Here is a 23,374-nt window from a genome sequence, read left to right as displayed (position 1 = left end):
AGGATACCTCATAGGCCATTTTGTTTCTTATGAATACATGATCAATACAACTTATTGAGTTGTTCGCTTCTCTTGTATTGCCACCAATGTATGCATGCAAGAAACCCATGTGAAGATAATGTATGTTTATATTCTTCAATTTTGCTATTATTCTTATATAAATCCAAATTTATATCCCCCACTAGTATGACATTATCGTGTTTTAAGATCTTTAGGATATTATTTACTCTGACAGAAATATATCAACAATATATAAAACATATCATGTGCACTGTGTACATCAAATACAGGGTGTTCGGGATAAATTTGACAGTTTCGTAAGGAAAAAGAAAATCTTCTTTGTATCTATTAAATTTAATGAATTGACAAAAAAACATTACAGGCAGAGTTAATTACAATACTATCAACAAGATTTACTCAAAATAACCACCATTAGCATCGATCACAGCTTCAATTCTGCTTCGGAACCTCGAACAAGCTGATGCTACAGTCTCCCTGGGAAGGGCCGCAAAAACTGTTTTAATTTTATCCATTAACTGGGCTTTTGTATTACTGGAAGTGCGATTGGTGTCTTTTTCAACTGCGCCCCATACAAAATAATCCATGGGGTTAAGGTCTGGGGAGTTTGGAGGCCAAACATTTGGACTGGTGAAGTCGTAGAAATTTTCAGACAACCATTTTTGACTTTTCCCAGAGGTGTGGCAAGGGGCCGAATCCTGCTGCCATACATACGGCCTACCATTGGCTACCCTTGTTATCCAGGACTTGACTACAGTTAGCAACTCCACAAACAAAGCCCGAATTCCAATGCCAGGGTTCTTCAACACCTGTTCCTGCAGATTTGCGAGGAATTCTGCTGTACGAACGCAATCAGATCGTCTGCTAGGGATCTTTCTTCTTGCTACATCCTCGTAGTCACCATTGCAAGTCTCTAATTCATGCCTGATTGTTTTTACTGTATTCAGGGAGCATTGGGCAGCAGTCGTAATATCCTTATTTTGATGGCGGGCACGAATCATCATGATACAAGTTATTCTCTTCCATGATTCAGGTGGGTTCCAGCTATCCATCCTTTCTGACATCTTGTATATGAATGAAGAAGGGTCCAAACTTTTAAATGAAGAGAAGTGTGTGTTAATACATGTAACTTACGGAAAAATATAATTAATTATAAATATGTCAAATTTATCCCGAACACCCTGTATAAGTATATTCATTATTGTGCACAGTTTTGAAACTGTGCAAAAATATGCACAGGTTCAGCACTGTGCATATTTGATTCCAGTCTATGAAATTTATAAATATTTTTTCTACCGTATAGAATTAATCCACCTGAACGATTGGAGTCGCGACAATTATAATACGAGTCGTAATTTGTGAGAAAATAACGATCAACCTCAAGTTTTTTTATCCATATTTCAATTAAGACTAGTACATCTATATATGGTTCGATTTCTTAGAAAAGTAATATTAAATTATCAAAATTTGACCTTAATGAAGTAATATTTACAAAACATAAGCTGACGTTCTTGGATGAATTTGAAGTAGTATAAAAAACATTTTTTACATTTGTATAGGTTAGATTATACATTTTTTTACAGGTGACAGTTGCACCAAGATCTAAGTTATTCGTGTGCTATCGTTTATTTAGGTCTTTATTGTTCCAGTTATTCATTGGTGGCATTTAGATTTACTGCCTTCTTTAACTGTGTTCGTTGAGGTTATTAGGTGGTTTTATCCGTATCACTTTGGTGTTGTCCTTTCTCATGAACAATTTACCGTCTTTTACCCATATATACTTCATTGCACCACTTGCACTCTCTTTTGTTTTGCTTCATAGGAAGTTGCTTATTAAGTTTGGTGAAGTGGTCGTTTATATAGACCAGCACTGGCTTTAACTGTTTACCAAACTCTGTCATCCATTTACTTTTAATATTTTTGTTCACTAATGGGATAACAACTGGCTTGAAGTCTGTTTTTCTGCTAGTGCGTATTCTGTGGGTGTGCGCGATGTCTTCCATTTTAACTCCAAGTAGGTTCACCAATTTTTCAGTCACGGTATGCATATTTTCATTACGCTTCTGGTAAACTGTTTACTTCGATATTATTTAACCTGAAGCATTGCTGAATTTCATTAACTTTCCATTTAAGTTCGTTCATCTGAGCTTTCAGTGTTTTGTTTTCATTTGTTACTTCGATTTAGTACACAACTCTTTGATTAGTTTTTCATTGCATTCGGCTTTGTTCTTTTAATCCTGAATGCATTCAAAAGTGTACTCCAGCGATGACTTCAAATCGTTTATTTCAACTTTGAATAATTACTTCTGATTCCCTTCTTATCACGGAATTATCGCCTTTAATTTGTACTTTAATTTATAAACACAAACATTACAACACATCAAAATAACACTTGAAAAAATTACAAATTACTTGTTTTAATAATTTGGATTACTGAATATACACGTATAATTAATGGTTCTAAAAATAAATGATACATACTCGTATATAGTTCCATGCTTTGCGTTTGATAATGTTATAACTATAATATGAAAGATAACCCTGCATCAGAAATAAAAATGTTAACCGGTTACTTAACACATCTGAAAACTACACTTTTTTTTTTTTTTGAGAAAGCTCTCCTTTTTATTTTCGGATGATGGATTAACAGCAATAAAAAATAATGTTTTTGAGCTTCGCACTTACTTAATGAAATCTGTTTGTCCATAAATTGCAAGTCTTGCCATGTCACCAAATGTTTTATTATAAGTTTTTATATTTTCTTCATCAAAATCTTTCGGACCAGTCCCTTTCTGTCGATGACGAATCAATAGATGAATTGCATAGTATTTCTTCCATTCATTACTATGTGTTTTATACAACAAGTGATTCAAGCCATGCACTCCAAAGTCCAGTAGAACTCGATGGACAAGCTCCGGATGAGGATAAAGTACCGACTTAGTTGGGAGTTCACCAGCATTGTAATACCACTTTTTGCCATCATATAGATGATAAGTATCATACCATAAACGAAGAAATCTGGCATTCTTATGAGCTACTAAAATCTGTGTTCCAAGAAATTGGTTAATTGACCAACCAATTGCAAATTCATATTTCCTGAAAGGATCTAATGATTTCACAACATAAGAGTCGCTGTCGAGAAATATTCCTCCGTATTTCATTAACAGTTGGATACGTGCAACGTCTGATGCATGCCAAACTTGACTAAGACGCTTTCCAAAAATATGAGTTGGTTTTTTCAAATATTTTACTTGTAAAACTGGTATATTCTTTACCATTTCCCAGTATTTTCCACTGAGTTCAAGATGATTGGAATGGATAATTATTTTCTCTGGTTTCTGGTGCATGTAGGCAGCTTTAATGGATACGACTTCTATGAAGCTAAGATTAGGGCTATCAAAATGAATAAAGTGGACCATATTTGGAACGATGTAGTAACTGAATCCTGTAATATTATCTGCGTTTGAGAAATCAATAGTATCTTTTCCACTTAAACTATTCTGGAATATGCGATCATATATCCATAATAAGCAAGCCAAAAATACTGTGGTTACAGCAAGTGACAATAAGAATTTCTTTGGGAAACGTTTATATTTTATGTTTTTAAAACAATAAACAGTCATGGCTTTTGGTTGATTAGGAAAACTGTAATCAATTTAGAAATATCACTGAATGTCACTGGAATAAGGCATAGAAATCTTGTCTGGAAAAGCTGAAAAATCAAAAGTCATATTTGAAATAAATATATATATATATAATAAAAATTGAGCGATTATTTCAAATTCGCAATTTCAACATTAATTTCAAAATTAATTAACAATGAAAAACTACAAAAATCCTCAGGTTCAACTTCCAGTTTTGATCGCCTAAGGCATCATCGGATAATCTTAACACAAAGAGTCAAGGATATCTAAAGAAACTTTGCCAGAAGAAGATGAGACAACTGCTGTAGTTCATTAAAAAATCACGAATGAATATTTGATATTTAACAAGATCAAAGACGTTATTTGTTTAGGGAATTAATGTCTTTGATCATGTTAAATTTCAAAAATTCATTTGTGATTTTTTAATGCACTTCAGTTGTCCCATCTTGGCCTGGGAAGGTTTCTAGAGATATCCTTGACGCTTATGTTAAGCTTATCTGATGATGCTTGAGGCGATTTTTACATAGATACACACAGATGTAGTTTAGTGGTTTGATTCGATATACACAAGGTGTGTTTAGCATCAGCTTTACTGCATATACATTTCCATTTCATGTTTATTTATTTGTTTCTTTTTCCACGTTTGAACACGCACGCACACACATACACACACACACAACACATATCAAACCCCAGTAGATTAGTTTAGATTCACGATACCTTTGGTTCGTTTTCCAAACGAACCAAAGGTATCGTTCGTTTGATTTCAAATCCTGTTTAGAACACTAAAAACTTCTTTATAAAGGCTTTTCAGTGGATGGTGAGTTAGCTTGTCTTATCCAGAAACGATAGGTTTTTCTCCTATTGAAAAACTCGTGTTTTTCTTCGCTCTAAACAACAAAATGAGCAGAGAATTGATGCAGTTAATAAACATGACACACTAGTCTCATAGCTTTAGTTGATTCATCCATAATTCCTAACAACAAACTCATGAACATTAATCGCATCATATTTATGGATGTGCGATATAATGTGAGCAAAAATGTGTTTTGTTGTTATTGTTTTTGTCTTTGTTCGCATTTGAAAACTTTTTAAGGCTTATATGAAACTAATTAGCCTCTCATCATAATAAGACGCTTTATTATCTGTCTATATGCCGCCATGTTTCTCATATTGAAATCAGAAGGTTGTTGATTATTTTGATACCGGGACCAAAGACTGTTCTCCTGAGTTTTGTCATAATTTTCGGTTTTGTAGCTCAGCACGTAACCTTTTCCGAATGGAACACCTATATATTTAGCCACTTGCCAGGTCAGTACAGCGTGATCACAGTCACCAATCGGAGGCTGAACAGCAACATCTTTAACCCAGTCCTCTTCCTTTTTGGGCACTATAATTAGGTCTAACATTCTTCGACCTCCAGTTCCTTCTGTGATTTGCTGCTTGAGGAGGTTTTCTTGCAACAACAGCTCAGTAAATTCAGCTTTATTCTTCTTCTGAGATTTCACCTCTTGGTTCGGATAATTTAAACCACGCATGATAGACGTTTAGCACTCATCAGGTTGATTTGGCAATGACTTTCCTCGCTACTGGTTAGACTCCACCTCATACTACATAGCTTCAATCATGGCTGCATGAAAAATTGTTACCAATACTTCTATCCTAACTGGATAGGAGTATTGATAATTATTCCATATAGAAGTATTCGATATTACTGATTATGGTAATTCGATATTACTCTCCCTTCGCTTCTATTTTCTCGATCCTTCTTTACCGTAGGATTTATTCTCGATTACAGTTAGTACATCTGTCTCTAGCCAGATATATTAATATTGTTTTTAAATAAATGTGTAAAATGTGTATAAATTTGTGTACATCGTGTATACATTTGTGTGCAGTTAATTTTAAGTATAACGCATTATCATTAATACATATTTTACATTTTTGAGTTGTTAACAATCATTAATTAAGCAACAGTATTTTTCTTATGTGTTTATTTTTATAAGTTTGTTTGCATTTATTTGTTTGTGTGCCTACTTGTATATTTTCATTCTTCATTTCATTCTAGATTACTAATTTATTATCAGAAAGATGTTGGAAATTTATTATCCACTTGGTTATACTATAATAAATTTAGTTTTATCCTTTATCCAAGTGTAAGCAAAAGTTTGCGCCTGACGTATCTTCAGGACTGAGGCAACTCGTAGTAAAGGTGGACCAAGCTCTCATTACTCCTTGTCTTAGTATTTCCCATAATGCCACAATATATGTAAAGATGACTTCTCCATTGCTTTCAACCTTGGTATCACCACCTCTGGGTCTGGTTCCCACGAGACCTCAATAAAGGTCGAAACCAGTCTATGTCGGTTTCGACCTTTATTGAGGTCGTGCGGTGATATAAACCGGTGGTGCGCCCTCTATGGGCTTTGCCGGTGGCCTAGGATGTAAAGAGGGATCTCTGATAATATTTCCCAATTTTTTGAAGTTTAATGCAACCGTATTTGTTTAAATTCGGTTGATTCCTGAGTGCAGATGCAGATTCAGTCTTTCTTATTTGAATTTACTATGGTGGAGCATGGTGTTTTTTTTTCAGGAGATCCTGTGGGTAGTATCCAAAACATGGTCTGCAAGGCCAGATTGACCATAATCGTGATTGCAGAAGTATGACTTGTGTTCTTCTAACCGGATTGTTGCTGATCTTCCTGTCTGTTTGAAGTAAGCCAGTTTGCAGGCACAAGGTACTCTATGCACTCCAGGCACTGAGAGAGGAGGGAGCTGGTCTTTGGTGGAACGTATAAGGGTAGTAAATTTACGGTGGGGCTTAAAAGCTGTATGGTGGTTGTACTTTTTTAATGATTTGGCTATTTTTTCTGGTGTAACACGACGTAAGGTATGGTGATGTCATTTCTGAAGTCCTTCTGAAGAGATGGTTGGGGAATGGGGAGGGACTTGATTATTTTTTTAATTCTGTAGTCACTGTAGCCATTGGAAAGGAAGGTGGTGTGCATGTGTTTGAGTTCAGTTGAAAGGACAGTTTCACTGGAACAAAGATTGTAGGCTCTATTGGTAAGAGTTTTAATAATGCTATATTGCTGAGAGGGGTGGTGGTGGGAGAGTTTGTGAATGTATCTGCTTGTATGAGTAGGTTTTCTATATACAGAGAAAGAAAGGTTACCATTAGGAAGACGTGTTACTAAGGTGTCTAGGAAGGGTAAACAATTCTTATTTTCCTTCTCCATCGTAAACTGGATTCTTGGATGTAGACTATTGAGGTGACTGAGGAAGGAATGTAATGAGGCCAAATAGAGAACCAATAATCTACATATCTTAGCCAGGTAGAATATTTTAGAGGGGAAGGGTCTATGGCTTGTTTTTCAAAGTTTTCCATGTAAAAATTGGCAAGAGGGGGGAAACCCATGGCAGTTCCATCTATCTGTTTGTAGATTTTGTTCTTCCAAGAAAAATAACCAGTGTAGATGGCAAAGGAAAAGAGCTCTAAGGTATCAGAAGGAAAAACGTTTTTCAAGAGTGTTAAGGTGTCAATTAGGGGAATATTGGTAAACAATGAGATGATGTCAAAGCTGACCAATATGTCTGTATTATTTAAAGTAAGATTTTCAATTAAGTTTTTAAAATGGGTAGAAATTTTTTTACATGAGATGTGGTAAGACCAGTGAGGGTGGTCAAAGAGTTAGCTAGCTGCTTTGACAATTTGTAGCAAGGAGCATTGGTGGCATCTACTATAGATCTTAGGGGAGAAATAGGTTTGTGAATTTTCGGTAAACAGTATATACTTGGGAAGGACGAGTACAGAATGGTGTGAGTTTTTTTTGTGATGTCAGGAGTTTTAGGAGTTTTTAGGTGTTTTAAAAACCATCACGCTCCACCATAGTAAATTCAAAAAAGAAAGAGTATTCTTTGAATCTGCATCTGCACTCAGGAATCAACCGAATTTAAACAAATACGGTTGCATTAAACTTCCTAAAATTTGGTAAATATTAATTATCAGAGATCTCTCTTTACATCCTAGATCACCTGCAAATGCCCATAGAAGGCGCACCATCTAGATAGGACTTTAGTTTCACTTACTATTGTATTATATTTGTTTGTGTGTGTTGTTACGAAAGTTTTTTTGTAATCCGAGATGACGTCTCTGTGACAGAGACGAAATATTGGAAGTATTAAAATTGTTTTTAATCCTTTCTTAGTGCTGATAATATTCCATTAAACCCCCATCATGAATTCTTCACAGCACTTAAGCCTCAACACATGGACGTAACTAAAATTATTGTTTCTTGACTTTAAAATTATTCTAATTGTTCAAAGTAGACTTCATTTAATTTGTTTCGAGTTAAACTTTTTTATTGCAGTAATTTTAATTGACTCTGTTTTTCTCTCCCTCTTCTCTCTTTTTTTTAATCTTGTTCTTCTTTTGTTGTCTCCTCTCCTCTTCTTGTTTATTTTTTCCTGGTAGATCGTGAAGAGCCGTCTGACGCGTGGACGCGAGCAGCATGCGGAGCGCGAGCCACGTTGTGGCCACCCGTGATATAGTCTATTAATCATCGTAGTCTTCTAGCATTTCAAGTATATTTATGGATATCTTTTTTTTTCTGAGAAATGCGTGATTTTTAATTCATAAAATGATGAGAAATCTTTAAATTTGTTTTCAGTTTGATTTAAATGTTGTTCTCCATATCTACCTACAAACTGTGGTATACTTTAGTTCTTTTACTATTCATACTTTTCGTCTGAATGTTTCTGAGTGCATCTATTTTTTTTTTTTTTTTTTTTTTTGTTGTTGTTGTTGTTATGAGAAGGGGATTGAGCCAAAGATGGTAACCTCAACCTGTGAATCAGGGTGCCGTTGGTGTCATTCAAATCACAGTGAATCTATTCAAAAATATATCACTTCGGTTCAAATCACCTAATTTTTCTTTAATCTAATCTTTTGTAATAAATAAACTTGAAAATATTGGCGAAATTACAAACTTAAAGAAGCTTTATAATGATAAAAATAAACTTATCATAATGGCTTGAAAGACAATCGTTTCGATCATCATAATAAAAACGACAAAAAGATTAGTTTTTTTCAAAGAAAAAAAAGAGGTAAATCTGTGTATTGTTATGCGGGTAAACTATTTTCCAAATCATTTACATCAAAGTTTATAGAAGACCACCCTCGAAACTGGAACAACTCTTGGAGGACTGTGAAGTTTCGCATAATCACATATTTGGTGTGTGCGTGTGTGTGTTTCAGACGACGATCAAAAATAAACAGAATTGATAATGAATTACTAAAGCAATTAGAAATTGAAGAAAACTATTGGAGAGAATTCATTATTTTCAGAGTAATTGCAAAAATCAAATTATTATCTAGATTACTTTTTAGGTGCCTTGAGGAAAGGGGGAAATCCAAAAACAAACAAAGAAAAAAATGCTTGATATGTTTAATTTACTCAGCAAGTATGGTACTTTTTTTTTAATTACATTTAGATAAATATAGGTCTTGTGGTTCAAGAAAAGCAAATTATTTATCCTATTCCACTTGCGATGAATTTATATTAATTAGTGAAAATCATATAACGAAATATATAATAACAGAAATTAACTATGCAACTTTTTTAATATATTTTTTCATTCCACTGAAATATGTCCCATGTCCGGACACTAAGTGGCTATTGCGTAAAGTATTTACTGTCCAGTAGGGAAGCCAAAGAAAAATTTATTTGCTTCATCTTGGTCGAGCAGCATGACAGTCAATATATAGAAAAGGTAACTAAAATGTTGGCCGATATGAACAGTGATATTAAAATAAAAAAAAAATGCAGAGAGCAAGCATAAAATAATACTGCGAAATGGCTGGCCAACAATATAGTCCCATCCAACTGCAGTTTGTCTTCCATGCGCTACTCATTTTCTCAATTGCTTCCGAAAGATATAGTCATGCATCAAATTATTCTGATTTTGTTCAACATTATTGACTTACTTTTTTTCTGCGTCTACTCGTAAATGGAATATTTTAAAAAAACAAACTTCAAGAGTGTGATTGGCTAAAAGGATGATAGCTACGAGCTGGTCTGTTAAAGCAGACGCTACGCTGCGAATTCTTACGAAAAGGCTACAAGTATATAAAAAAAGTTTAATCGTAATTGCGAACGAAATTAACAAAAAAATCGCTATTTTAGTCTAAAAAATTAGCAAAAAAATTGATACGTTTGGAATTGAATTTATGACTATATTTTGGAATAATGTATTACAAAGAATGGATGCTATTAGTAAAATTCTGCAATCATTTAAATGCAATATTTTTTAAACAATCTCTAATCTTTTGAAATCCTTTTCAAAATATGTTAACAAAAAAGTCAGAAAAATGTGGTAAATTTGAATTTGAAGTCTCTGAATTTATGAAAAAATAATAATTATCAAAAAAAATTAAAACAGAATTAAAATAAGAAAACCATTTATTTAAAAAAAAATAACTCAAATGAACACGCATTTCCAAAAAAAGAAATTTTTCAAGTGAATACCATATTTGTCATATGCGATTCTTTAAGCTTGTACTTAAATAAAATTAAAAATAAAAACTTGTTTCAAAAATTCTAAGATAATAATGTACCAATAAAATCTATCAGTATCAGGAAGTGTTCATATATACTTTGATTTTTTTATATAGTCTGGCCATTAGCGCTAGGTGTCGCCCTCCAAATGTCTAAACCGCTACTGAATTATTATTATTATTATTATTATTAGGATAATAATTTATATTAGATAATGTCTGTTTGCATGTGGTGTAAAATCAATTTTCTAATAATGTCATTAAAGGAAATTAAAACAATTAATTTGTCTAGGGCAAACCCTGATTTCTCAGCTAATTTTAATAAAGAGAACACGTGACTAACTATACGAGAATTACTCAAATTACTTACTTTGTCAAGCAAAAAAAAATGTGATTTTTTTTTCTACTCTTAAAGAAAGCGTCCAGAAATGTTTATAATGTTTGCATATTGAATAAAATAGCTTTCTTTTTTTAGGCTAAATTAGCAGTGAAAATATATAATTTAATTACTATAATATATCAATCAATCTTTCAACTAACGCCTTTTATTCATTAATAGGGTAGGTGAGGCCTTTATACCCTATCTAGCTTTTGGAGACTGAGTGGGCAGTTCAATCTCCACCGGTAGCCAATCAGAGATAACTGGGCTGGCAAACAAGCGCTGCCATCTCTTGGCACCTACCCCTAACAAGATAGGTCACTGTCTGAAATAATGTGGGTACTACGGTCGATTTTCTTGAGTTTACGGGACGAAAAACCCGAGTTTCCAGGAGGAAAAACCCGCTTATTTTTATTATTATTATAAAATTATAATTATATATTATATTATAATATATAATTATATAATTTAATACAATTAAATGCCAGCAAAGGTTGGTCGATTCGTAGAGCTTCTGCTACCAATGGCTCGTAAAAAAGTTAAGCAAGTTTGAGCACTGTTAGTAGTTGGAAATCGTTCGATGCTGTTGGCACACTCTCCCTCCATGAGTCTTTGGATTCCCTGGAGGTGTCACATAATAATAAATATAAGTTAATAATATAATTTCTTGGAAATATATAATTTAATTTTTGCTTTATTATGCGTATAATATGCTTACCGTATATCAGGAAACTACTTAAGTGATGACGTCACTGGCATTATAACAAGTAAACATGCTCGTGAGACTTATTTGTTTCTGTTCTCACTACTCAAATCTGCTATTTTTCGAAAGATGAAAACATGCAAACAAATTTAAAATCGCTGACAAAATAAATTAATTGTTTGCACAATATCGACAAATTAATTCCAAGTATTTTAGTATTAACTTTCGAAGAGAGAAAAATCTTTAATATGCTGTTTATTTTAATTCCATAAATATGGAATTAAAATAAAGAGCATATTTTATCATCTCATTATTCATGTAATAAAGTTTCTCGTTCATATTATGTATGCTCTTAGAGCCCTTTTTAATATACTATAGTTTGTAAGAGTTCTGTTTTGTAAAGGTAGTTCATTTAACATCTCATGTGGAACTTACTGTTACTCTTCCATAATGGCAGTTATATTTGAATGCGATATAGTGAGTTGTCCACGGTCTTGTTATAAGATGTGTAGTTCTGGCTATCCTTGAAGTGGTGTCAAAGTTCTGTATTATTTTAGCATAGCTACATAGTAATATAGGAGTTTGCTGTTAACATTTTATGTTCTGTTGTTTCAGTGTGGATAAAAGCTGGTACGTATAGTCTCATTTTTTCCGTAAGATCAGCTTTATCATTTTATACTCTGATATTAATCTATTTAACTGTGTATTCTGAAAGAAAAAAAAACGCGTGCGTTATAATAATAATAATAATAATAATAATAATAATAATAATAATAATAATATTTTGGGAGGTCACAGACTACTCCCACCAGCTATCATAGGTGCTCTTGTATTCATTCACACAATTTGCACACACGACATTCAAATGGCAATCCTCTCTAATTACACATCATTCTATAAGAGAAAAATCTAGCTCTCAGAACCTTGTAAACAGCATTTATTCTTAATCGCTATGATGCCCTCTTGTCATTTTCCCGCCCTCCATAAATTGAAAAATTCCGTTTAATGATATCCTGTATGATCCTTTCAGTTTGTAAGTCTCAATCATATCACACCCTCTTTCTCCTGCTTGCTAATGTCTACAGTCTACAAATTCTCAATCTATCTTAATAATCAGTATTCGGCAATTCAGATAGCATTTTAGCCTCTCCTTTGCTCTCTCTCTCTCTCTCTCTCTCTCTCTCTCTCTCTACTGTATCAGAATCACCACGGAAACCAGAAGACCATACATACACACACAATAGTCCAAGTGATTTCTTATCAAGGCCGTAGAGAGACAAAATGATATACTAATCTTTACATGTCAAGATTCGTTTCAGCATTGGAACTTCCTCTGAGCTGTATTTACAATCTTTACTATATATGCCTTGAACTTCAACTTTCTGTCTACTAAAACTCCAAAATCCCTAGCCTGATCAGTTTCTTCTAGCATATTTCGGTCTGTGGGCAGTCCTCCCTGCTTCCAACAATTTTTGACAAACTGTCATATCCGAAAAATTAATCCCACTAGCCGCCAAATTTCTATTTAAGTCTACAGCAGACAATCTTCGATTCATTTCGCTTTTGCTAACTAGCTTGAGTAAGTGTAGTTTTTCCTTTTCTGTCAGGAGAAAAGGTACCTGTCTCCCTAAACCTCTTTAAAATTGCATTAACAGTACCCAAACCAACACCACACTCGTTGGCAATTTATCTTTGAGTCAGGGATGGGTGCTCAGAAAGAATACCTATCTTTGAACGCTTTCTTGAAGATGTATCCATTTTATAGCTGCACGAAATAAATAAAACACTACGAATATCAACTTGTTTATACTATTAAAAAAACTTAAAAACGCACAACGCTATTAATAAACATCGTAGAGACAGTTAAAACACGCAGCACTGAACCAAAATACTGAAGTAAAACCAAAACTGAAAATACTAAACTGAAATTATTGTGAAATGAAACAAAAACCAAAAACTTGACGAAAATTCGGCTTGTTCGGATTAATTTGTTCCCTTCAATCATATTAGAACTGATTTTCTATTGATGCGGCATGTTTTTCGACACTGTGTAATAAAGAGAATTAGGCTTAACTTTCCCCACCACTAAAGTCATGCAATAAACGAATTACTTACCTAACTACTTAAAAAAAAACTTCGTAGGTATTTGCCAAAATGCTTCATCAAACACATCATTACATGAATAACATTAAACAAAAACCAAAAAACAATCTAACAAAAAAATTTACATACGTAGCTTCAAACAAGCATCTAACTGAATATTAATCACTTATAATCGACAATTTCCAATTTAAAAAGGGTATACTAAAAACCATCCAACACCTACCACACATTAAGTTTAACAAAGCTGTCGGCAATCACTGTAAAGATAAATAAAGTTTATCTTTACAGTGATTACTAGTTAGTTTCTTTTTGTTATCAGTCCTATTAAGTGACATACAAGGTTGTCAATTAAAATATATATTTTGCAGGGATTCTGTGGAACGCTGGATTAAGCCTGGTGCTTTGAGGCATAAATCTGGCGAAGTTTGTGGAAATATTAAGGAAAAAATATGTGAAAAAAGAATGAGAAAACAATGATCAGTCAAGATAAAAACGTGCTTAATGAGTGATTATCTACAGGGTGTTCGGGATAAATTTGACAGTTTCGTAAGGAAAAAGAAAATCTTCTTTGTATCTATTAAATTTAATGAATTGACAAAAAAACATTACAGGCAGAGTTAATTACAATACTATCAACAAGATTTACTCAAAATAACCACCATTAGCATCGATCACAGCTTCAATTCTGCTTCGGAACCTCGAACAAGCTGATGCTACAGTCTCCCTGGGAAGGGCCGCAAAAACTGTTTTAATTTTATCCATTAACTGGGCTTTTGTATTACTGGAAGTGCGATTGGTGTCTTTTTCAACTGCGCCCGATACAAAATAATCCATGGGGTTAAGGTCTGGGGAGTTTGGAGGCCAAACATTTGGACTGGTGAAGTCGTAGAAATTTTCAGACAACCATTTTTGACTTTTCCCAGAGGTGTGGCAAGGGGCCGAATCCTGCTGCCATACATACGGCCTACCATTGGCTACCCTTGTTATCCAGGGCTTGACTACAGTTAGCAACTCCACGAACAAAGCCCGAATTCCAATGCCAGGGTTCTTCAACACCTGTTCCTGCAGATTTGCGAGGAATTCTGCTGTACGAACGCAATCAGATCGTCTGCTAGGGATCTTTCTTCTTGCTACATCCTCGTAGTCACCATTGCAAGTCTCTAGTTCATGCCTGATTGTTTTTACTGTATTCAGGGAGCATTGGGCAGCAGTCGTAATATCCTTATTTTGATGGCGGGCACGAATCATCATGATACAAGTTATTCTCTTCCATGATTCAGGTGGGTTCCAGCTATTCATCCTTTCTGACATCTTGTATATGAATGAAGAAGGGTCCAAACTTTTAAATGAAGAGAAGTGTGTGTTAATACATGTAACTTACGGAAAAATATAATTAATTATAAATATGTCAAATTTATCCCGAACACCCTGTATTTACAAACACAAGGACTGAGAAGAAATTCTTGACAAAATAATAGAAATTTAATTGTGTATTATGGCTATAGTATCATGTGCACTCCTTGATGATATGTGTTAGGAATTCAAGATGAGTTGACGACAAAAGACATTCTTCATACTAAAGGAAGGTGGGGGAGAGATGTGAAGATTCTCAAGACAACAGTTGCAAAAAAAAAAAAAAAGTACATATTTCTTTTGGGTTTGGTTATAAAATAAAGATTTTTATCTGTCTTAAGTAGTTCGGGTGCTGTCTGAAGTGATATCACTTATTATATACTGTGTATATTTTTTTCTTTTATGGATTAAAACATTGTAAATTAATTTGTTGTTCTAATTATAAAATTTCAAAAAGGTCTCCTGTAAAACAAACTAGTTTGCAAATCCCCACGTATTTTATTTTATTTTAGAACTATGGAAGTCGCTGCATATTCTTCTCAAGACATCAAAGGTAAGGTGGACGCCAGTATTAACCCTGAGCTGGGATGAATTAACCTTTTCATATTTTAAAAACTAATTATTCTTTAAAAGAAATTTCAGTTTTAAGCAAATAATGTATCGTTAAGCGTAATGGAAACGTTTAAGCAAATAATATATGGACAACTCCACTTTTACTCATTGGTCACTACCAAGAAATACAAAGAAATATCATACCTGGTTCCAAAAGCTTCTCAGTACTGCACATGTGACATGTATAAGAGCCTGTCAAAGTGGATATAACTGAACAGTGCGTAAATACATGTATCCAGTTATCTATGCCTACAATTTAAAACACATGCAGTATTCTGCCGCTAAATATTTTACGCAATCCTTATAGCTCATCAGCTGACATGTGATGATCTGAAAATTCGCTTGCGGTACTCAACATCTACTTCCTAATGAAAAAACAAATAAAAAAATCAGTAGATGTAACAGGAAGTGAATGGAAACTTCCAACTCATATTGGCAAAGTAACAAATCAGAAATGTTATAGCTGTAAAAAGTCTCAACTCTTTATTGACATATCAAATGAAACAATACTTCATTTATATCTGTTGTTCTCCTGTAATAAACAGCTTTTTTTTTTTTTTAAACGCACATTCCCCTCCATTCCTAGCATGTTTTTCTTCTGCTTAGAGAAGCACTAATCAATCCTTATAATTGACTGCGCTCATTAATAAGCTGATCACAGTCATCAATTATACATTCGATTTCTTGTGTGTGTGTGTGTGTGTGTGTGTGTGTGTGTGTGTGTGTGTGTGTGTGTGTGTGTGTGTGTGTGTGTGTGTGTGTGTGTTGTATCGTATGAACTATACATCATTTTGATTAGAAAATTTTCTGTCGATTCTATATGCAGTATGTTTTCTTTATTTTTATGTTCCAGTCGCATGAAGTGGCGCTGCTGTCAATCGGTAGCAGACAACGTCTGCGTATGCAATCTTATGCTACCATGCTTAAATGATAGCGTATGCTACATGCTTAAAACATCTAAAAATATGGTATAAATTTGGTCTTTACTGGTGATTCACATAATTAAAGTATGAAAAGAAATAGTAAGTAATAAGGAGAACCAGATTTACCACCACCTCCTCGGATTGATAATGAATATTTTGTGTATACTTTTTATGTTCAAATAATGAGTTCATTATTGGTATCTGTTACCATTAATCACTGGTATCTTCCCTAAATTTATCTACGTTTGTGTGAATTATATTTTTCCTCTTCTTGCATTTTATTACGTCTGTTAGTAATAATAAAATATATTGTTAGGTTTATCTAATATTCTGCAGTTCTTTATAAAACAAAAGTAATTCCAGTTTTCTTCTTTTTCCCCTCTTTTGGTGCATTAAGTGTATAAGTAATATAATCTGTGATTTTTGCATTTAAAACAATGTTTGTTTTAGCAGAGAACACTTATTTGTCTAAATCATATCCATTATGTCTGGTGATTAATATAAAGAGGTGATGAAAGGAGACATTAAGATACCCGTGCTATATCTTAGAGATATAGTCTATGCGATATATTACTTTTTTCTTTATTTTTTTCCCAGGAGTACAAAAGTATTTGTTTTAATTCCCTGTAAATAATTTATAATTTGAAAAGAATAATTAAATTAAATTTTTAATTTTTATTCACGCGATGAGTTCTTGGACTCCTTGAAGTGTTTTAATATTTTAGCACAAACATTTACATATGTACAGTGAAAGTATTATTATTATTATTATTATTATTATTATTATTATTATTATTATTATTATTATTATAACATTAACTCTCCTGATGTCAAAGACTTATCGCGAGAGAGAGAGGTTCATACTATTAACAATTACATACGTTATGCAAGTATATTTACAAAAGTCCACAGACTTACAGGAAATCTTGTCTGCCTGTACCATATTTATTATACCGATGCTTAAACTCATTCACAACATACCGAGGCAATGCAATTACACTCACCCACCACTTAAAATAATAAAAAGTTTTCACCCTCTTATTTACACTTTCTGGCTTGAACTTTACATTCCTCGTGCAACTGATCATCGTCTCTCATTCTATATGTTTTCCACAACCTCTTTTTCATCTGAAATTCTTTCTTAATCTCAATAATTATCTATTTTACCCCGTTTTTTTTATATTACTTTATTATTTGAGTCTTTCCAACATAATATTTTATATGGTCTGCAACGAGATACTGCACACATTTTCCATTTTCTACATAGACTGTAATTTTTTATTTAATAATTAATGTTATTTATTTTTATTTATTTAAATAAATATCTAAGTAAACTTAATAAAGTATCTTAAGATATACATAGAAAGTTAAAGATAACTGAAAATTGAAGATTTAATCAACAACAACAACAACAACAACAACAACAACAACAATAATAATAATAATTCTGTTTATTCCAGTACACTACTGAGGTTCAGTATGAAACTGCTGAATATTTTTTTAAAATAAATATACATAACGCATTTATATATCTTTTTTATTTTTTCACTTGCATTCCACCCTTCTCTTTCTTTTTTGTTCTACTAATACTCTATTCGCATCCTTGAACTTTGTGTTCGAGGATGCGAGTAGACGATTAGCAGAACAAAACAGGCTTATATGAGTAAGCAGGGCCGTCCCTAGGAATTTTGTCACCCCGTGCAGTAGCATATTTTGCCGCCCCTTCTCCCTTATTTTTCGTGTAGTTTATGCCAACTTTGTCCCCCAAAAAAAATTGTCGCCCCGTGCAAATTCAAGTGCACAGTTGGTAGAGCCGGCCCTGTGAATAAGGTTTTGGAATAGTGAATGGTTTCGTGTTTTTGATGTAGTAATCAAAAATCAACATGTTACGCGAAGTATTTGTTTAAATGCTTTTAAATTTCAAATTGAACATGCAGAAAATATACAGAATATAAGACGGATTCAAATTAAATATCACACACAAGCCGTGTCAGGTAAAAATTACAGGGGATAAAATTACACGAGGACGAAATTACACAGGGACAAAATTACACAGGAAAGAAATTACACAAAGAAAAAATTACACATAGATAAAAATACACACTAAGAAAAAAATTAAAAGGAAAAATAGAAAAATATTTACACAAGTAATTTTGAAATTACAAAATTAAGAAATCACACAGGGAAGAAAAAACAAAGAAAAAATTAAACAAACAAAAAATTACACATAGATAAAAATACACTAAGAAAAAAATTAAAAGGAAAAAATCCACAAGTAAGAAATGACAGATAAAATAAAATTTACCAAAAATTGTACAAAATTTATAACCTGCAAGGGGTAAGTCACTAGTGCGGATTTGGGCAAGGGGATTAGGGAAGTGGTTGAGTTGAAAATTCAAAATGATGTAGTGATTAGCTACCCTAATTAGTACTTACCTCAGATTTACAAGGAATAATTTCCTAAGGTAAAACCAATCGACAATTGTTAATCACCATAAACTTCTCAAGAATTTCTAAGAATTGTTTGGGTGATGGTATAAGTAAATTTTTGTCTTACATTTTTCAGTTTAAGTTTAGTGACTAGTAATACACTTGTGCATAACGTGCGACGTAATAAATTTCGTGATTAATTTTTTAAATTAATTTTAATTTACCCATGGCTGATTTTAAGTACGGCGTTAGTAATAAAGGTGGTCAAATTATAATTTACAAAGGATTCGAGTTTGTTCGTCACCGTGAAACTGCTATCGAAACTATTCATTGGCGTTGATCGACAATGTAAAGTTCATTAGAACTTTACATTGTCGATCGCTGCTCCATACCAGAGACAACAAGATTATCCGTGAGTCTTCAGAACACTGTCATGTTAATAGGACTTTTGAATCTGAAGCTCATCAACTTGCAAATCAAATGAAAAGAAAAATGTCGAATCCAAGCGCAACTGCTCGTGCAATTATAGCTAACAGTTAAGTGACTGTATCAGACGGATTAAAAATGTGCCTACCGAAGAAGAGCTCCATGACGAGGCGATTAAATAGATCCAAGGTTAAAACAATCGGAAACGTTCCATCAAATCCAGATAACAAAAATTTTGAAATACCAGAGAAATACTCTAAATGGATTATTCATGATTCCAGGCAGAAGATCCAGAACGTATAATACTAATTGGTCACAAGACTCTTCTAGATCAACTTGTAGTTAACGATTTTGGGCTAGCAGATGGTACATTTAAAGTGGTTCCACAAATATATAGAAATATATTATCAGTTATACAGTATCCATGTCCAATATGATTCAGGCGTCGCTTTTCCTTGTCTACTGGCTCTTCTTCTTTCTTCTTTTTCTTTCACTACGCGTTATTCCCGCTTCCTATGCAGGCTCTGCGTGTTACTCAGATGCGACTTCCTGTTAGTACCACTCCCAACCGACCTATCGCCTGGTCTGACGCTTGGGGCGGGGGGGGTATATTTTTGACTGTAGCAGCGTGTGTTCACGGGGCCGGTTTGCCTGCTTGCGGGATGAAAACGACTGGCTCTTCTACCAGGGAAAAAAAGAAGAAATATACGTGAAGATGCTGAACATGTTACTGGAGAAAATTCCTCAAGCTCGACCACAAAAAATTTTGACCGATTTTGAAACAGCATCAATGAATGCTTTCCGTGCCGTGTTTGAAAACATCGAAATTGGTGACTGCTTTTTCCTCTTATCACAATCTATTATACGGAAAGTAAATGAATGTGGACTAAAATCTCTATATGAATCCAATCAGTCATTTGCAGTACACATTAAAATGTTACAATCACTTGCACATTTGTCAGAAGAAGAAGTATTAGAAACATTTTTAGAAGTTGCTGATCTGTTCTCTAATTTAGACGAATATAATGAACAAATCGAGCAAGTTCTCCTTTATTTCGAACGTACATATATTTGAGGTCAACAGTTCAGGAACGGCACTTATAGACAACCTCTATTCAATATTTCTACTTGGAACCACAGACACTCTGCAGCCAACTGTATAGTTAGAACTACAAATTGTATCGAAGGATGGCACTATCGACTTCAGTCTCTCTTTCAGTGTTCCCATCCAAATGTTTGGAAATTTTTGGATAACATTGTTAAAGAATTATCTTTACAACATACAAACTATTTGCAGCATTTAACTGGTCAGCGAAACCCAGGACGTCATAGGTACATTTCCTTAAAACAACGTATTTCAAATATTGTACAAAATTACGACTCTGATAGACGATTGGATTTTTTACGTTGTATAGCTTATATGACTTAGTGTTTGTTTGTTTATTATTTTTTTAAAATAAAAGTAATTTTTGCAATATTAAGAAAGTTTATTTGTTTCATTTGACAACAAAATACCAATAATATTTTAATCGAATTAAAGTCAACAGGTAGGTCTTATAAAGTATTACAAAATTAAGAACTCTTATCTGAAAATAAATATAAAATTCATCATAAAAATTTATAAACTCTAAAGTAAAAAACTTCGGTGTGAATATTCAAATTTGTGTAATTTTTTCTTAGTGTATTTTTATCTATATGTAATTTCATCCTTGTGTAATTTCTTCCTTGTGTAATTTCTTCCTTGTGTAATTTTGGCAGTGTAATTTTATCCCGTGTAATTTCGTCCCGTGTAATTTTATCCCGTGTAATTTTGTCCCGTGTAATTTTAACATGTAACCCACAAAACACGTGCGCTCGCGCCTGTATTTTAATCTTCTCATCTCTCACTCTCTATGACGAGAAAGACGATAATAATGGTATATCTTTCATTTAGTAACTGATGCTGCTCCTCGGGCTCTGATTATCGAGTTGATTCAAAGAATATGAATGCAGAACTTGCATGATATTTCAAATCGAGATAGGTGAAAAGGAACTGTCTGTTGTAATCAGCTACACTGAATTTAGTATGCATGATAGTTCTATAAAATATTCAATGCATATTCATGTATCCTCTATGTGTGTTGAAACAGCCTCATCATTCTACATCCCTAATCTACAAATATGTCAGCTTTTAAAAATAACTACGAAATGTGTACTTTCCAATACATACAACCTATACATACCCTACAGCCCGCATGCACAAGAGTGAGGCCTTCATCTGTATTAAGAGATCGATAATGTTTGAATACATTTATGAGCTATCAGATTTATTTGAGAAAACAAGAATTTCTTGTATTTGTATAATTTTAAAAAGAAATTATATTTCAAGTTTTGTCTTGAACTGTTGTAGCTGCCTCTCATGATTTAGACATATTTAGAAAATTTATAAACTATTATAGATAATTTGTAAAATGCTAGCAGCTCATGTTAATCGTCAAGTTAGGCACATATTTTATTGTTCTTTCAAAACTCTGGACAAGAAATTTCTCTACACGTGAAACTCACTTATCTGGTACCAAGTCATGTTTTTTTCGTTAGAGAAGCAGCAAACAAAGCTGTTGGACCAACTGTTGGAAAAAAGTTGAATCTCTGAGAGCTGTCACGTAATAATAATAATAATAATAATAATAATAATAATAATAATAATAATAATAAATTAATAAAAAAGAATAAAATTTTTAATTCGTTTGAAATTTAATTACGAGAAATGATTAACTTAAAAAAAACGAAACGACTGTTATAATTTATTATTTTTTTTTAGTAAATGTAAAGAAATACAAAATTTTTTGTTCGCATCTGTACGTGTGCATGTTTGGGATTTGCAATCACGTTTTTTTTTTGTTTTTTTTTTTTTGCATTGCACATACAATTTCTGCTCTCCACCTTAAGCTGCGGAATGATATGAACTCCCTAGAGCGACATTTTGGTCTTAAAAAGAAACTTCAACTCACCTTACCTTTTTTTTGGAAAAAATCAGTACAACCATAGGCGCAATCGAAACAACACATTTCCCTTTGGTAGGTAAATGCAACCTATGATAAGCAGAATGTTTATAAGAACCTTTCATCTGGAGATCAAGGAAACCTGTGTAGCTTAGTAGGTTTCCAGTTGAAAAAGAAAAAAAAAAGAAAAGAAAACTGAGTTCTATCATTCTACGACGCGAAAAACTTTATAAAGCTATTCAGTTTTACAAGTAACATGTTTACCTTGATAAGGAATTTTCAATTGAAGGGAGTTAGCGGGGCTCATAAGAAGTCGGCGTGCTTTTCCTCCCGGAAACTTGGGTTCTTTCATCCGTAAAACAGTCAAGCCAGTCAGAAGAATACACGCAAATAACAAACATAATATACTAGCCTTAGTGGCTTCCCGCGTAATTGCAAATAATAACAATAGCATTAACAATTGTAGATGACTTAGATAAGTGCTGCTAGAGTGTTCCTTCCTAGAAACTTTTTTTGTTTCTTTTCTTTCATTAAAACTGATTTAAAGCATTCGCCTCATGGTCTTAGCTGTCTTGACATGATCAAGAAAATAGCGACAGCCATTTCATTAAATAAGAACTTTATTAAATAACAAAAAGATATCGATTCATACGGCTGAATCTGTCATGATTATTTTCAATGGAGATCGAGTTTACCAAATTCAGAGTGAGGCAAGGCCTTTCCTCTTACAATACAGAAAATTCTTATGAATATATTCGACAGGTGGCACTAACGCATCTTCGGCCTTCATAGTCTAAAAACTAATCTGACAAACAAATCATGATTACATACTGCTGTATAGCGTTTGACTTCGCGTCAAACTGAAATTATTGCAATCATTAGGAAACGAATACGCTGCTGGCATAATAAGAATAATTTTGATTGACGGGTATGGATAATATAAATAGCATTTAGCGGAAAAAGAAAGACCTTCATTCGCTTCCTCATGAATAATGGTAATTTATATACAGTACCCTCGCTCCACAACTCAATAAACGGCGCGAGTGAAGAAATCACATTCCCATATTTTTAAACATCATATGAGGGACGCTGGAAAGTTTTGATCAACTTTCCAGCCTCCCTCATATTTCATCCGTGATACCTGTGAAATATTTGTTGGGATTCTCAAAGCCTTAATTTTTGCCTCGTATGCTCTCCAGCCCTCACCCATTCCGCCTTGTATAGGTTTCGCAGTATGGTTACGTTC

At 33.3% G+C, this 23,374-nt stretch overlaps 1 protein-coding gene across 2 annotated transcripts; it reads right to left on the bottom strand.

The window, feature by feature from the left end:
• Window positions 1–2,592: 2,592 nt before the first annotated feature.
• Window positions 2,593–13,563, bottom strand: LOC150103952 (uncharacterized). Of its 2 annotated transcripts, none has more exons than XM_090396939.1 (2): window positions 13,416–13,563; window positions 2,593–3,730 (listed from the first exon to the last, which is right to left on the bottom strand). In XM_090396939.1, exon 2 carries the CDS (start codon window positions 3,639–3,641, stop codon window positions 2,700–2,702), a length of 942 nt encoding a protein of 313 aa, XP_090253065.1. In that variant the 5' UTR covers window positions 3,642–3,730; window positions 13,416–13,563; the 3' UTR covers window positions 2,593–2,699. The 2 variants fall into 2 exon arrangements, with proteins under 2 accessions (XP_090253065.1, XP_090253067.1); XM_090396941.1 differs by lacking the exon at window positions 13,416–13,563 and adding an exon at window positions 11,316–11,448.
• Between the last annotated feature and the right edge of the window lie 9,811 nt (window positions 13,564–23,374).

The sequence above is a fragment of the Typopeltis vanoorti genome, chromosome 8 (genome assembly GCF_054136105.1).
Source record: "Typopeltis vanoorti isolate ZY-2024b chromosome 8, IOZ_Tvanoo_1.0, whole genome shotgun sequence".
NCBI classification, from domain to species: Eukaryota; Metazoa; Arthropoda; class Arachnida; order Uropygi; family Thelyphonidae; genus Typopeltis; species Typopeltis vanoorti.
This window is presented reverse-complemented; position numbering and strand designations above follow the sequence as displayed.